The sequence below is a fragment of the Lytechinus pictus genome, chromosome 10, assembly GCF_037042905.1.
Source record: "Lytechinus pictus isolate F3 Inbred chromosome 10, Lp3.0, whole genome shotgun sequence".
NCBI classification, from domain to species: Eukaryota; Metazoa; Echinodermata; class Echinoidea; order Temnopleuroida; family Toxopneustidae; genus Lytechinus; species Lytechinus pictus.
In genome coordinates, this window is record NC_087254.1 from 6,244,455 (window position 1) to 6,261,651 (window position 17,197).

General features: G+C 39.6%; 1 protein-coding gene across 1 annotated transcript in view; it reads right to left on the reverse strand.

The window, feature by feature from the left end:
- The window catches only part of LOC129269013 (AP-5 complex subunit zeta-1-like), a 42,692-nt gene that overhangs the window by 9,918 nt on the left and 15,577 nt on the right, over nucleotides 1-17,197 (reverse strand). Inside the window, exons 13-17 of the mRNA XM_064105895.1 lie at nucleotides 16,759-16,881; nucleotides 16,011-16,143; nucleotides 13,920-13,997; nucleotides 12,738-12,848; nucleotides 11,697-11,848 (exon numbers count right to left, since the gene is read on the reverse strand). Of these exons, the coding sequence (XP_063961965.1) occupies nucleotides 11,697-11,848; nucleotides 12,738-12,848; nucleotides 13,920-13,997; nucleotides 16,011-16,143; nucleotides 16,759-16,881 (597 nt within the window). The remainder of the gene's footprint in view (nucleotides 1-11,696; nucleotides 11,849-12,737; nucleotides 12,849-13,919; nucleotides 13,998-16,010; nucleotides 16,144-16,758; nucleotides 16,882-17,197) is intronic.

The following is a 17,197-nucleotide window of genomic DNA, read 5'->3' on the forward strand; positions in this document are numbered from 1 at the left end:
ATATCAGAACTTGGTCTTTAGACAGATGTCTGTAAAATCTATCAATATTTGTGTTGTAGTTGTTAAATGAGTGTATATTGTTTTAGTAAACTGTCAGTTACGAATGGTGTGTAAAGTAATATTTCATTCATAAAATTGTTAAAAGTGTAAAAGTTTTGTGTTGGATGTGTAAATGTATGAATTAATACAAAAATAACCCAAAGAAATGGCCTTTAGAAATATATATTAGGGAAAAAAAAAAAAATGTGTGTATATCGGTGTTGTGATGGTACAATCAATGTACTATTATAATAAACAGTAAGATATTACGATTGTAAATGTGTGTTTGTGTAATATGTGTTTCATCCATTTATTCATAAGTCATTAATAAATGTATACGTATTTAATGTATAATATATAAATTCATTATCATATACCAAACACCATTTTCCTTTTTTTGTACAACACATTTTATACTTGTGTTATAAAAATATATACTGTACAATTTAACTAATCAGAAACAAAAAAGACCCATGGACCCTGCCATGTTGTGACTCAAGAAACTCCCTCCAACCGAGTAGAAATTCAACACATCAACATGTGCCTTTGAAGAATAAGACACGTACATCATGCTTCAGCCACGGACATGCAGTCACAGAATATCGTCCTAATTCAGGTGGAGCATTGAGCCATGAAAGGCAAAACCCTTGGAAGTTAATCTGTTTGTGATTCAATATAAAATATATTGGGGTCGATTTATTACATCAATCGTTATTTTGACAAATTAAGCTAGAAAAGTATATAATAACAATTCTTTTTTTTTCTTTCTTTTCCCTTTTTTAATACCATATATATGTTTCAGGTAATTGTATAACGAGCATTAATTGAGTTGTTATTGTATAAAGGAAACAAAAAATCGCTTCCATAGTATATTATTATTCTGATTATTCTGAATTATACGAGTGTACATGTAACCATAAAAATACATTGTACATACATATGGGTTTAATTGAAACGATTCCACTACGCACCAAATTCAATGACTTTGTCCACCACAATTACGACAATATTACGATAATGAATTAATTTCATTGATTTTTTTTATATTATGATTACTAGCATTCTGAAGTCCAGTACATTGTTCATAGTTCGGCATTTTCAGAGTTTTTCTAAGTCACTGATAGATGTAATTCTTTTTCGAATCGTTTTCCCATTGGTCGCCGTCAGTAATACAATGATTTTTCCATCTGTACTCCATGCTGCGATTACTTTCTCCTTCTTGCACGCTTCTTCATTTGCTCTCCATAATAAGTTTCTATTCTTGGCGGTTAAGTCTTCTTCTATTCCGGTATGGGTGCCGCGAAGTAGTTTGCGTTTTTGGAGGACGGCTTGTTTCGTGCGATATGAAGTAAACTTCACGATGATTGGTCGTGGCGAAGGGGCTTTCCCGGGTTCCCTCTGGGTTCGCGGGGGTCCAATTCGATGCGATCGATCTATTTCTTCCTGACCAATCTGTAAACCAAGTTTATCCTGGGCAAGATTGGTCATCATTTCATCAGTATTTTCATTAATCTTCTCAGGAATTCCGTATACTCGTACACATGTTCTTCGTGAATATTGTTCAGCAGAGTTCATATCCCGTTGTAGTATTTCTATTGCCTCTAGGCTCTGTTCATACTTTGCTTGAAGGGATGTTAGCGTGCGGTCTTGAGACTTGAGTCTGGATTCCAAATCCATGACTTTGCTATCTACTTTTTCTAGACGATCACATAATTTTTGCATCTCTTCTTTTATAGCATCATTGAGTGATGACTGAAAAAAATCCTTGAACTCTTGACTATTGAAATAGTCTCTCACTTCTTCATTTATGTGATCAATGATTTCCGGATAATCACTTGAGTGACCTGCATTAACATCTCTCTTTCCTTTTGAGCGGGTCATGATGCTTGTAAACCCAGATAATAGTGGGTAGGTAAGTACAGCCAGCGAACAATGGATTATCTTCCAGTAAGTAGGTAAGATTAGGCATGAAGACAACAATATTGGTGGGGTATTATTGTTGGATATACAATGTATATCTCAATCTCGAACAGTATATATGTACCCCTTTGTAACCTCAGCTCAACTCTCCAGTATGCAGAAGCTAGATGATCAGATTATTCTCCCACCACGCAAGAAACAGTAAGTGGGACCAGAGCAGACCCTGGTATAGAAGGTAGTACATATATGTTCACTCAGTGACCTCCAGAAATATCAGTAATTGAATAGATTCAAGTGTACATACCAATATTTGCTTCTCTATGTAGTTAGTACAACATATTGACAAAGTCACAAATTCCTTATTTTCTCAGAAAGTCACATAAAATAACCAAAAGATGAGAATGAAATGAGAACACTGCACGCTGACACAATATTATAATATTACAAACAACCATGTTCTGACCACATAATTCATAATAGGATGTATGTTTTTGCCTTTCAGACACCCACCAAACTACATGGTTATACAATTCCTAAGATGTCTTCCAAGTCTCTGGCATCCACAGTAACCAAGCCTGTGACCAAGACTGTGACAGCCACCATGACAAAAGCTCAGAAAGCTACCAGTACCAAGACTGTGACAGCCACCATGACCAAAGCTCAGAAAGCTACCAGTACCAAGACTGTGACAGCCACCACGACCAACGCTCAGAAAGCTACCAGTACCAAGACTGTGGCAGACACCAAGGCTCAGAAGTCTACCAAGCAAGCATCTGCTTCTGGAACAATCTTTTCAGGGAGCAAGTATTGCCCTGACCATGTGACAAGAGTCAGTGAAGCTCTGAGTTCTCCACACCTGTAAAGTAAACTGCACATTTTTGATAAATGTGCTACCAGTCTTTCTGAAACCCAATCAAGCCCTTCAACATGAAAAGCCGGTAATACACAAATCTAGGAGAATTTTGCTGGATTTCTTCAAGAGTCTTCTACTGAGGTTTGTAAAACCTGTAGCAATCACTAAGGACTTGCTTGAAGTAGAGTACAGCCGAAGGGAGAATCAGAAGGAGGACACTGATTTGATGGTAGGGGAAGAAGTCAAACAAGTGTTGGAGGAGTGTTCTGGTGAAGAAAGAACACAGTTCTATGTCCATGTGAGGGGATTTTTCACTAAAGCTTGTGACTATGCTAAAAGTAAACTTCTACTCTCTGATGAAGTCCTCATACATAGTGAGGTTATGGATATCAACAGGAAGGAAGCAGCATCCTTTGCTTCAGTGAAGTACTTTGTGGTTAGATTTCCATGTCTGCTTCAAGGTGATCCTCCTTGCTCCTTAGACATTCTGGAAGAGGAGTTTTGCTCATATCAGATTGATCATGACATTCCATATGAGATCAGGGAGTGTGACAGAGCGGACAAACAGTGGTTTCTGATTGGCCAGTTAACAGATGACAATGGAGCTCTGAAGTATAGCAACTTGGCTCAGGTCATGAAGGGAGTGCTTGTAATACCCCACAGCAATGCTGACTGTGAGCGAGTTTTTTCTCTTGTGAGAAAAAACTTGACAGACTTTAGGCCCAACTTGGGTGACAAAACCTTGGAGAGCATATTGATCGTGAAAGCCAACTACAAAGGAAAATGCTTTGACCAGAACATGTCAAGTGAAGATTTGAAGCGGATGAAGGGAGCCACTTTCAGGGCTCTCAATGACTAATGAGGACTGGTACATTGTACATGATATTTCAACTGTATTTTGACTGACATTGAAGAAAGACATTACATTTTTGAATATTTTTGGTGCCTCATTTATTTGCTGGTTACTCTTAAAGAAAATTAGCTTTGGATTATTAGACAAGACTTCAGAAGTTGAATACAAAATACATACATGTACATGTAATCATTGGGTGGTTGAGCGTATAAACGATGCTACTTCGCGGGATGTTCCTGAGAAACTCCCATTTGTTCCTGACAAATATGGTAAATATTCCTGACAACCATCCCTTTAGGTTGGCATCTCTGTATCAGTAGTACATGGTATCGAATGTTGCTTATTTGACATGTTCAACAAGGACTTGACAACACTGAAAAGCTTCTATTGATAATCCTTGTTTTCCAGGATGAGATCTCTGTGGTATTGTGTACAATTTTTGTTCAGAAGTTGCAGCGTCGCATTTCGAACTGACTTATATTTGTCCCAATCATTAGCAGCCCGAGCTCTTAGCCAGCGATTTTCAGCTTTTCTCCTTTTCCCTTTTTCTATCCTCACACCGTTGGTGTACCACGGTACTTAAGGGCGTACAGCTGTTTGGTAACAACAGGAGCATGTTTCTCTGACATCATATAACAATGCTAACTCAGTTAGATCACCAGGTTCAGAATTGTTCCCCCCAGGCTACGATGTAATTCGGAAGGATCGTCTTGATGGGTATGGAGGAGTATGCATTGCAATAAAGAACAACCTTGTATTTGAGCGTCTAACCTACAGACTGGATCGGGAGATAGAAGCAGTCTTTATAAAACTTCATCTTGACAGGCACCAATCCCTAGTTATCTGTGCTATGTATCGCCCACCATCCAGTTCGATTGCTTACATGAATGACCTTTGTGAAGTAATAGAGGATATTAACGCTGAGCACCGCAACACTGTTTTGTGGCTTGGAGGGGATTTAAATCTCCCTGACATCAATTGGACCACCCTAGCTATTGACAGGAACCAATATCAAAATGCTGTCAACATGAGATTCTTGGACATGCTTCATAACTGTGGGCTTGAACAAATTGTAGATTTTCCAACAAGGCAGAACAGCTTTCTTGACCTCTTTCTTACGAATAGACCTACACTTGTTGACAAGTGTTCTCCTCTTCCTGGAATTGGTGATCACGATATTGTGTCTGTGGTGTCCTCTATTAAAGCTAGCAGACGCAAACCCGTGAAGAGAAAGATCTACCTTTGGAAGCAGGCAGACTTAGAGAACCTTAAGAAGGATTGCCTTGTATTCCAGAACAGCTTTACTGGTCAATACTGTACTTCTAGCTCTGTACAAGACATGTGGCTTGACATCAAAACAACTCTGACAAAGCTGCTGGATAAGCATGTACCTTCAAAGATGTCATCAACTAGATACAACCAGCCCTGGATAACTCGCTCTGTCAAACGGCTCTCAAGAAAGAAAAAAAAGTACTATAACAGAGCGAAGACCAGCAATGACCAAGCTGACTTTGAGAAGTACCAGCAGGTCAAGAGACATTCCAGAATTGCCTGCAAACAAGCTTACAACAAGTACTTGACAGATATTGTCAGTCCAGACACCACAAGTAATCCAAAGCGTTTCTGGAGTTTTGTAAACAGCAAGCGCCATGATGCCTCAGGTGTAGCACCATTAAAGTCACATGATGGTCTGACTACTGCTGACAGTCTCTCTAAGGCCAACATCTTAAGCCAACAATTCTCATCGGTATTCAACCATGATGAAGATATGACCAGCCTGAGAGACAAAGGGCCTAGTGCTTACCCATCAATGGATCATATAATCATCTCTCCCCCAGGGGTCCATAAGATTCTGTCTGAGCTTGATATCCATAAGGCATCTGGTCCTGACGAAATTCCTGCCAGACTTTTGAGGGGACTTGCCACCGAATTGACACCAATATTCTCCATATTCTTTCAAGCCTCCCTAGATCAAGGTATCATCCCTGCTGAATGGAAGACGGCTAACATTGTCCCCATCTTCAAGAAAGGCGACCGTAGTAAACCAGAGAACTACAGGCCTATCTCTCTGACATCTGTGACCTGTAAGATTCTAGAGCACATCGTTCTTAGTGACGTCATGACCCACCTTGAAGATCACAATGTATTGTCTGATGCTCAACACGGTTCTCGCAAGAAACGATCCTGTGTTTCTCAGCTGATTCTTGCCGTCCAAGATCTTGCTAGAAGCATTGATGACAAGGGTCAACTGGATATGATACTCCTTGACTTCTCTAAAGCATTTGACAAAGTACCGCATGGACGCCTGTTACACAAGCTTCAATTTTATGGAATCCGAGATCACACTCACCACTGGATAGCTGACTTTCTGAGTAATAGGACCCAACGCGTTGTATTGGACGGATCCATCTCCAACACCAGCCAAGTAACATCAGGCGTTCCGCAAGGCAGTGTCCTCGGGCCAATGCTCTTTCTCATCTTCATCAATGACCTGCCAGAGTATCTCTCCAACAACTCAACAGTAAGGCTCTTTGCTGATGATTGCATGGTTTATGCCAACGTCAAGACAGAGGAAGATGCCATTCGTCTCCAAGAGGACCTTGACTCCTTGCAACGATGGGAGCATGATTGGCTGATGGAATTCAATCCACAGAAGTGTCAAGTACTTCATGTCACAAATAAGCGCAAACCTATCATCAAGCCTTACTTCATCCATGGACAGACTATATCTGATAAAAATACAGCAAAGTATCTTGGAGTTGAGCTGCAGAGGAACCTCAGCTGGAATCAACATATAAATGCTGTAACCAAAAAGGCCAACTCCACACGTGCCTTCCTCCAGAGAAATATCCGGCCATGTCCAAGAAAGGTCAAGGAACTGTGCTACAAAGCTCTCCTGCAACCAATCATGGAGTATGCCAGCATAATATGGGACCCTCACACGCAAGCAAATATAAAAAAGCTTGAAATGGTGCAGCGACGCTATGCACGCTTCGTCTGTAATGACCACCGCAGAACAAGCAGTGTAGCAGCCATGCTGAACCAGCTCAAATGGCCAACTTTACAAGAGCGTAGGGCACAGGCCAAGGTGGTGATGATCTACTGTATTACCAACTCACTCATTGACATCCCACCTACCTACCTCACTCCATCCACATCCATGCATAGAGGTCATTCTCAGAAGATCTTTGTTCCCTTTGCCAGAACACTTGTCTACCAGAGGAGCTTCTTCCCAGATTCGATAAGACTTTGGAACTCCCTCCCCAACAGCACAGTTAATTGTACCTCTCTACACAGCTTTAAACAAGAGGTACAAAAGACCCAGCTCCGTTAATAATGGTGGTTGTTTTTACTTGCACGCTGTAAGCAATTTTTTATCAAATAATGTACATACACTTGCACGCTGCACTTCACCAGTACGACAATACACCAGACGGTGGACTGTACTGTTTCCAGAAGAAGAAGAAGAAGGTGTGTGCTTACAAAGCTCACTATTAGCTATGTCTACCTTCAACCTATTTACATTAATAGCAGAGAGCTTCCGGAAAGATATTTGGGGTTTATCTGATTTAAGGGAGCACATAACTGCAATGTGATCAGATACCAATGAGCAGTGTGGCCATGGAGGCCCAAGAACTATGTCATCAGACTGGCGACATATCACTAAATCAAGCGTGTGGCCATGTAAGTGTGTTGAAAAATTAACCAATTGCTTATAACAAAGTAATTCAACAAGATCTGCAAAGAACCTGGCATCTGTATTGTCAGTGTCCACATGAATATTGAAATCCCCTGATTAACAAAGGAATATTTGACAGCAAATGACATTGAATATATTCATTGAATTCTGATATAAATGATGTTACCATTACGGGATGTGATTCTGAGTAGGGAGGTCGACATATATTTATAAGTTGAAGACGAAATGATTTATATGAGGTACAATATTTTGCGAACTCAAATGAAACTTCTTCACCTGCGTCCACTAGGACATCGATTGTCACTCTGTATGCGAGGCCAGTTCCACCACCACCACAAAACAATATCCAGGAGGGATAAGCTCTTGCAAAACTGTTGTATCATTGTTCGTGAGCCAGGTTTCTGTCAAGGCAATCAAATCCGCATTGCTATCACATATAAAATCGTGTATTAGAGCATTCTTGTTACAGACAGACCGTACATTCACTGAGCAAAGCTGGAAGTTAGAAAATAGACGACCTTGACTCATCTGTGTAAGTGTTCTTTCGTTTGCCACCTCGTGTTCCTCTCCGTGTTCTCCTTCGATAAATTCCAAGTGACTGAATGGCGCAATGAACATCATGCGGAAGCTGAGTGCTTGGATGTCTCCACTGCAAGAGTTCCGATGAGGAATACCTCATTGCATGTTGAAGATGATGACGATAATAATCAGATCTAGCTGAAGAGGAGAGTGTGTCATCTTTACCCGTCCGGTCCTGGACTGGGATGAACATCTCCAGCATGCAACATTTCTATTTGGAATGAAGCTGTGCAGTTTGGCTAGTAAGAGTTTCTCCCCTTAGAAAGTTCTTTCTGATGAAAAGACCATGATGTATTGAATGCACAAAGGATTGTTCACTGCAGTGCACAAGGCCATTCAGAGAGGCACTTAAGTACAGCACAACAAATTCACTAAGAAGAATAGACCTCATTGTATCCCATTTGTAATCCCTGCATTCAAGTACAACCTGACAGGCTATGTAAAATAGCTAATGGTACTTACATAGAATAACATGTATGGGTATATATGGCCGGGGGGGGGGGGGGGAGGAGCACTCAAATTATATTTTGATGGGGGTGTGCCTCACAAATCCCTGAAAAGGGGGTCTAAGGAACTGACCACAAGGGTAAAATACGGGGTCTTGGGAACTACATACGGTCCTGGGTGGTGTGAAAAACAGGGTCTACAGAACAGTATCACGGTACAGTATACAGTGCACGCTATAGCGCTGTGCATGTATATGTGCACTAGCAGTGCAAGGAGCGGCATGGAGCTGCTAGCTGAGGGAGTTGTGAAGCCGTCCGTGCAGCTCTCGCATGCAGTGCTCGCGCTGGACAATTTTGGCAGGGCTGGGGAACTGAGATGTTTTGTAGCGGGGGTCTTGAGAGCAGGGCGAGGTGGCTTCTGAATGGAACTTTTGTCATTTCGAGTATCTAGAAAACTGAAAATTAGGTCTGAAAAAGGGGGTCATCAAAGTGGCACATCCCTGTACCACCAATATATGTGAGTGCCCCCCCCCCCCGGGGTATATGGCCACCAGATACTGCAGATACAATCACATCCCCCAAAAAAACTCACATTAAAAAAAAATTCATTCCACTGGATTGGAGCAAAAACAGAGAAGGCTTGATCACCATAACTGGTATTTGTAAGTGGTCCTAAAGTTAGCTGCAAGGTTGTTGAAGAACGAAGTGGACTGAGTGAGCTAGAAGAGCTAAGAGAGATATTTAGGAGCTAGGCAATTGATTATTTTATATGTCATAAGAAGAACTTTGAAAATGAGGCGCTGGCGTATTGGAAGCTAACGAAGTGATTTTAGAATAGGTGTAACATGTTCAGATTTTCTTGAAAGAGTAACAAGCCTTGCAGCAGAATTTTGAATTCTTTGGAGTGAGCGTAAATGTGAGAATGGGATACCAGAAAGAGTAGAATTGCAGAAATCAAGGTGGGAAGATAAAAAAAGCACTGGTAAGTTTAGCAGTTGTGGGTTGGATGAGTAGCTCTCTCATCTGCACTCAATCCACTCAATCTCTTCTTGGAATTTATGATTGGGATTCTCAAAGTGAGGACTATACGGTCAATTTCCAGTGCGTCACGGAAGTGTCTTGTGTGCAAACAATTTGATCGCATCAAATTTTACACGTTTTGGTCCTAGCTGTTACCATGAAGATGATCCTGAAAATTTCCTCACTGCAAAATATTGTGTTGATTATTTCTGAATTCTTAAATATAATTTTTATTGCAAGGTCTGCACCATGCTGATCTTAATGCTGTAAGGACTATTTGAGGATGAAAATCCATATTTTATTGTTCAAAATACACATCAGAAATGAAAAGCTCTAAAAATTTGTTTTGCCCAATTGATCGTGGGCGCGGCAGCCGCTGTGCAACGCCAGATCGACGAGGCTCTATCCCTTTAATCGTTGAACACCAAACAGGGTAGCAGCAACTCCCATCTTTTAACATCTTTTGGTCTGACACGGACGGGGTTTGAACTCCCAACCTCCCGGTTGTGAGACGCACGCTCTACCAACTGAGCCAACACACTCGTTCATGAATTCAAGAAAGGAGCATGATATCTTTACTGTAGACCTATGCTTCTGGTCATGCTGCTGCAGATGTGATGTATGCTTGAAATTTTGCTCTTTTGCTTTCAGTCTTCTTTCCTCATTTCATGGAAGAACGTAGAAAAAAAGTTGATTATTCTTTTCAGCATTGGTACTTCCAAGATATACAACACAAATAGTGAATATTCTATTTCGTCCAGTGGTAGCCAAAATTGTCTTACAACAACCCCTTAAAGGGGAATCCAACCTTTGCCATAAAATATTGTGTTGGGAAGGAGAAAAATAAATTAAACAGGATGGTGAAAGTTTGAAAGAAATCGGACAAGCAATAAGAAAGTTATAGCTGCTTTAAAATTGAGATCACTAATATATGTAGATTTCAAATTGGCAACTGGGTAAGTAAATTATGACAAGGGGCAAGGACAACTTTTCCATAGGCCATGTACTTTATTATCAGGGATTTGTGGTTTTCTCTTAAGTACCCATTCCCCTGGGGCAGTAATCTAAATATAACCCAGGTAGTATTTTGTTTAATGTCCTCATGAAAGAAAAATATAATTTGAAATAAAACTTTTGGGAAAAATGACATTTTAGCCATAATATGTATTGGAGCACATGGAAGAGTAGTCCTTGCCTTACATCACTATGACATCCCATATGCGGCCAATTTGAAGTCGCCATGAGTATAGTGATTACCAATATCTACAACTTTTAAAAATTCATAACTTTCTTGTTGTTTGTCCAATACTGTTCAAACTTTCACCTATCAACTTGTCTGATTTTTCTTTTTCTCATAAAAACAAGTTTTTATTTGGGTTGGATTCCCCTTTAAGGAGATTTATTCCCAGTTAGTCTAATGTCAATTCGTCCAATTACCAACTCGTCTACTATCATTTGGTCTACCATCGATTTGTCCACTATCCGCATGGTCTGATTGCCATTTCGTCCACTCACCATTTTGTCTAATAAACAGTTGGTCCAATAGCCATTTAGTCCATAAACCATTTGGTCTAATTGGACTAAGTCTTAATTGGGAGAAATTAATGAAAAGAAAATGGGTATTAGACCAACTGCTTATGAGATGAAATGGTCATAGACGAACTGGTGATTAGACAAAGTGATGACTGGACCAAATGGTTATTGGACCAAATGGTATTAGACGATATGTTGATGGACGGGTGGCATTAGACTAAATGAAGGTAGACCATGTGATGAGTGGACGAGTTGGTAATAGACGAATCGGCAGTTTACCCTTAAGGAGTATTGCAAGAATTTTCAATCAATTGCAAATCAATCATAAGACCTGATATCAAATGCAAATTTGCATTCAATTGCTGGGGCCTGTCTTAAAAAGAGTTGCAATTGATCCGATCAATCGCAACTATGGAAAGCCAGCAACATCAACATGTTTGAATATTTTCTAGAAATTATGTATATTCATACATTCACTGTTTTCTTGACATTTCAGTATGCTTCTCTTTGTTCTCAAAGGACATTGTGCAAATTCCCAAAAGAAAAAAATATGACACTGACGGATTTCCATATACTTGAGATTGATCGGATCAATTGTAACTCTATGTAAGACGAGGCCCTGATCTGCTTTTTAAAACAAGAAGTTCAGATCAATTTGCTATACTGTAGTTAAAATTAATGCATATTGCAACAAAAATTTGTGATTTGATTGTGAGTATTAATACGACACCCCTTAGAGCCTTTGTAACTTACTCTGGTAACTTGAGGAGATTAACAAGCTCTGTAGCTCTGCTTAGTAAGACTTTCTTATCATCTTGTGCTACTCTGCTCTTGGTTTGCTGTTGGGATATCTTGGTGAGACAGAGGATCACTCTTGGTATCAGATCCTGACATCTTGAGGCAAGCTGGTAAGAACAAAGATTGCATGCCACGAAAAAATGTGGATTTAATGGCGCAGTTAAATTCTCATCATGTCATCGGCAGCTTTAGGTTTGCAACACAGCTTTGGTTTGGTAAAATGTTGTCATGCGCTAAAGCAGAGCAGCTAATTTTTGTCTTGTGCATCATTTTTGCGAGATCAATTGGTAGCAAAAGTTCTGTCGCAAATCATAAGCTGTCTATTATCACGCTAGAGAAACTTCTTCAAAGCAATGAGTATAGAGTTACATTAAACATTCATAGTAAATTGAATTAGTTAGATATTTAATCACTTACTACCTCATTACAAATGTAATTGCATTGAGGATAGAATTAAATGTGCCAATGCAGTTTGATTAAACTATTCTAATATTTCTTCCCATATTTCTAAATTTGCATTTGAAGAGGAACTCTTTGCTAAAGGACTTTTTTGTGTGATGTACTTCCTAAATGACATGGAAGCTAACAAATCACTTTAATAATAATATATGTAATAATAATGGTACATTTATATTGCACAATTTCTATATGTATATATGCGCATTACAAGAATGTTATTATTATCATTACCCCGCGTATAGCCGTTCTGCCTACAGGTGCTCGAGGAATTTCTTTCTGCCGGGTACCCATTCACCTCACCTGGGTTGAGTGCAGCACAATGTGGGTAAATTTCTTGCTGAAGGAAAACACACCATGGCTGGAAATCTAACCCACGTTGCTAAGATTGAAAGACGAGAGTCGTGACCACTAGACCACAATGCCCCCATTTCCCGACTTTCCCAAAATTCAATTTCCCTCTAAACGGGTCTTGGTGGACATATTTCGATTACGTTTTCACCAACATTGTACATACGGAATGATGTGAATGGGACTAACCTTGGCTAGTGTTGTCATCATTATGGCCATGAGTCTGATAGAGTATGGTGGTCTACCTTCAGTAGAGGACTGGACCAGAACAGAGACTTCATACAGCAATGTCTCCAAGGACTGCAGAAAGAAATCAACAATATTAAGACATGAGTGCTTCAGGTTGGCATTTCATAAGTTGTCTGTAAACTACCAACACGACTGGCAGGGATGTAGCTGAGGCTTGCCACGAGGCTACACCTTGCCGGCCTTGTCCCGAGAAGCATGTGCAAATTCTACATGATGTTTTCTCCAGTGTGTTTGTGACATAAAAGTACTGGCTTCCTACATTCCTGACGAAAGGTAACCCTTTCTGTGCTAAATGATATCCCTATGTAGCTGCCTTACACCTACGTGTATGGACATTTTCAAGTCGTTCGTAAAGTTGTGCAGAACTCTACAAACAGCTTTATGAAATACCCTCCAGGGGGGTGTTCCACAAAGATTTAAGTATGACTTAGATTCGCACTTAAATGCTGACGGGTATATGATAAGCAACGCGCAATCTTAATGCTCAACATGCAGTAGTGCGAGTCCTCTTCGCATGATTCGACCAATGCAGTCATGCCTTTTATACTGCACGCAACTAGGCATTTAAGTGCGACTCTAAGTCATACTTAAATCTTTGTGAAACACCCCCACTGGTAGGGTATAAATATCAAGGTACATTTTTCATGCAACATGGAAACAGACTAAACCCACTCGGCTATCCTAACTGGTTTAACAGTTCCATAGTAACCTCATGCCCACAAAACCTACCGATGCACTCACGTCTTCGCATCATTTCTATAATTTAATCGTTCTACAGTAATGCAGCCTGATTACCCTGGCTTTAGCAGAGCAGTTGTTTTACACACACTGCGTTTCAAGTATTAGTTTCAAGGAATAAATTCCTGTCAGGACATCATTTACCTCACCTGTGTTGAGTGCAGCACAATATGAACAAACTTCTTGCTGGAGGAAATTGACACCCATATTAGATTTTGAACCCACAATGCTCTGATTAACAGACGATTTGTCGTGTGTCGGTGCGAGAACGTCCTTAGCAAAACATTTTTGCGCACCCCATCGGTGCAGAAACGCCCTCACGCAATGCCCTTTATGCGTGCTGCTTAGGCCGTTTTTTGCATCGACGCAACATATCATGCTTACCTCATAATAGCCAGTGATGATTTCCATGGTACAGCGTTTGTCGTACATTGAGGCGGTATACTGTCCAATGATCCACACCTAACGGAGGGAGCAATAGAAAGAGGAGAGGGAGAGAAGAGAGAAGGAGACAGGCAACTGTCAATGTCTGAAACAAAATATCATTGAGGCACCTTAACCATTTGTTGACTGAACGATTTTGCTATAACATATGTTTTCCATAGACTCCGGTCCGCATATATGAGGCTCAGTCATCAACAGGTTAATAATTCAAAATGTATAAACTGAAAATAATAGTGCAAATTGAATGCAGGCACCTCTCCTTTATTCTATAGCTGTCCACGATATAGCACTACACACGCACTTTGTGATCTCTAAAGCAATAGATCTCTTAACTTTTCAACACTACTGCCGCAATATCATAAATCATCAGAAAGGGCAATGATAACTATTGCAAACTCTACATGTTTCAGCACTAGAAGGGATAACATGAAAAAGATACAGGCTTTTAACCAAAGCCTTTGTTCTTGTCACTCTAATATGACAGCAGTCCGCAAGAAGGTCGCAGCGCCCGTTGTGGTAATGAAGTCCCAAGGGAGTTCACACTCCCTTTTAATACGAATTCAGGCGAAAGCCATCAAGCCTAGACAACAAGATTGGAAGTTGAATACTAGCAACTGTAAATACAACTGTAGCTTGTTAAATCCACACAATCCCTCTGGTGACCTAAGGTCTGTTTACCTCTACATGCTACACCACTATCATCTAAGTATAATAGACCATCCATAATATTGCTTGTCTTAGCACCTTCATAAATTCACTGAAACCCTGGTTACACAGAGAAGCTTCCAGGCACATGTAATTCTTCCCCTTCTTTAATATGTTTCTATTTCCTTTCTTTTCTTTACTGTGCAATGAACATATGATGGATACCAGAGCATTACAAATGTTCATATTATTATTCCTAATGGCCTGTAGTATGAAGTCGGGTTTAATTCAAAATCTGGTCCAAGATTGTGGTTTAACTATATGGGTAGCCAACTGTGACACAAATCTCAAATAGTAAGTACTCATTCATATATATCAGCTCATTTAACACTCAAGTCAATCATATCTGTAAGGGAATAATGATTAGGATAGTCTATTCCACCAAAAAAGCATGATGAAAAAACATTTGATATGGACATTCCAACCAATAAAGTCTTAGCGATCAGATTTCAGAATAGTGATAGGATGACTGAAATCGATATCCAGTCTTGTTCGAGCCTCCCTGTAGGAATAAAAGCAAATTCAAATTCAAATCGTAATGATGTCATCATTGGCTGCAACTTGAAGCCAATTTGGACTTTACTCTGACCACAGGGCTTGCCGCAAAGCAAAATTTTGATTTGATTATTCCTAACAATATGCCGAACTTAAAATGAAACAACCTTCCTTCTTGGAACTTTCACATTAAATGTAAAATGTGATTTAGTAAAAAATTGTGTCGCATTGGATCACATAGTGTGTGCTGGGCTTAAGTTAAACCAGTCTTCAGAATTTGGGCCATTTATCCTAGTTCAGCATCTAAGATCAATTAACAATAAGAATGGTCAGTTTTTGTATAGAGCATAACACATAATAAATAAGTCTCTATGTGCTTGAGAAAACAAAGGAGAGGAAGAGAAGTGTTGGTGAGTTCATTTTGTTGAGGCTAGGTACAATTTAAATAAGTATGTTTTAAGAGCTGTTTTGAATTTGTTAACTGAATCGATTGTTTTCAGGGAATTTGGGAGTTTGTTCCATAAAACAGGGGCTGCATGAGCAAATGAACGTTTGCCATATGATTTTGTTGATATTGGAGGTACGACTAATAAATTCATGCTTTGTGAACGTAAATGACGTGTTGGCTTATACACAGTGACTAAATAATTTAAGTATGAAGGAGCAAGTCCACAGAAACATTGATATACGAATAACAAAATCTTAAATTGGATTGGAAACTGGACTGGTAACCAATGTAAATGCTGTAAGACAGGGGATATGTGATCACTTTTCTTTGTACAAGTAACAAGTCGTGCTGCAGAATTTTGAATAGTTTGTGAGTTTACTTACTACATGTGAGAAGAAATCTTCCTTGCCATCGATGTGCCTCAAGGCTCCTATGAAATCCAAGAGTTCTGTCCTCTGATCAACCACCAAGCTAGGATGAAGCCTCAAGATCTCTAGGAGAGCATCACTCAACACCCTACACAGAGCAACAGAAATCAATTTTAGGACTCAAATACTACACATCAATGAAATAATAACACATGATAAATGTGTACATAACTTGCAAAAAATGAATAGGCATGAATGTCAAAAATGTGCTAATTGAAACATTATAAAGTACTGCATATAAAAAAAAAGTGAATTATTAACAATATTGAGGAATAAGAGAGAAGAATAATAAAGATTAAAAAAAAAGAATTAAGACCTGTCTAATGGACAAAAAAAAAACTTTAAAAATTATTGGAAATAAAAGAATAGAAGAAATGGACTATTTATCAGACATTAGTGCTAATTGAACTGTTAAATCATGACGTAGTTCAATATTTCAGGGAGGGGTGGCGGCAAGAGAGGTTGTTATGAAAAATCAGCTGATGTGTAAACTAAGGCCATCTAACTTTTTTAAAAACATGTACACATGTTGGTATCAATAATGCATATAAAAGCATTTTCATTTATTTGATGCAAGATAAAAGAACGATGTAGGTAAAATGCCACGATGGTCAAGGGCTGTGCCAGGAATCGAACCCCGGACTTCATGGTGTAGTCGGGCGCCTTAGACCAAGACACCTCACACAGAGGCCATCTAACTTACCTTCTTATATCATCTTGATAGAGAGTAATAGGGAAGATGATAGCTGATCTTTCTAAAATGATTGGTAAAAGCTCGGAGACCAGGTCATAGTCTGCATGCTGTAATACAGTCTTGAAGTAGTGTCTGAAAGAAGAAGGAAGGTGTAATATGAGAAGCATGAAATATGATCGACAAGGTCTTTGAGATCCAGGGGGTGTTTCACAAAGATTTAAGGATGACGTAGAGTCGCACTATAAATGCATAGTTGCGTGCGTTATAAAAGGCATGACCGCATTGGTCAGATCATGCCAAGAGGACGCGCACTACTGCGTATTGATCAATAAGATCGCGCATTGCATATCATGTACGCATCAGGATTTAAGTATGATTTTAGTCATACTTAAATCTTTGTGAAACACCCCAGGGATCATTAGAATTATCTGTTCTCTAAGCAGTAAGC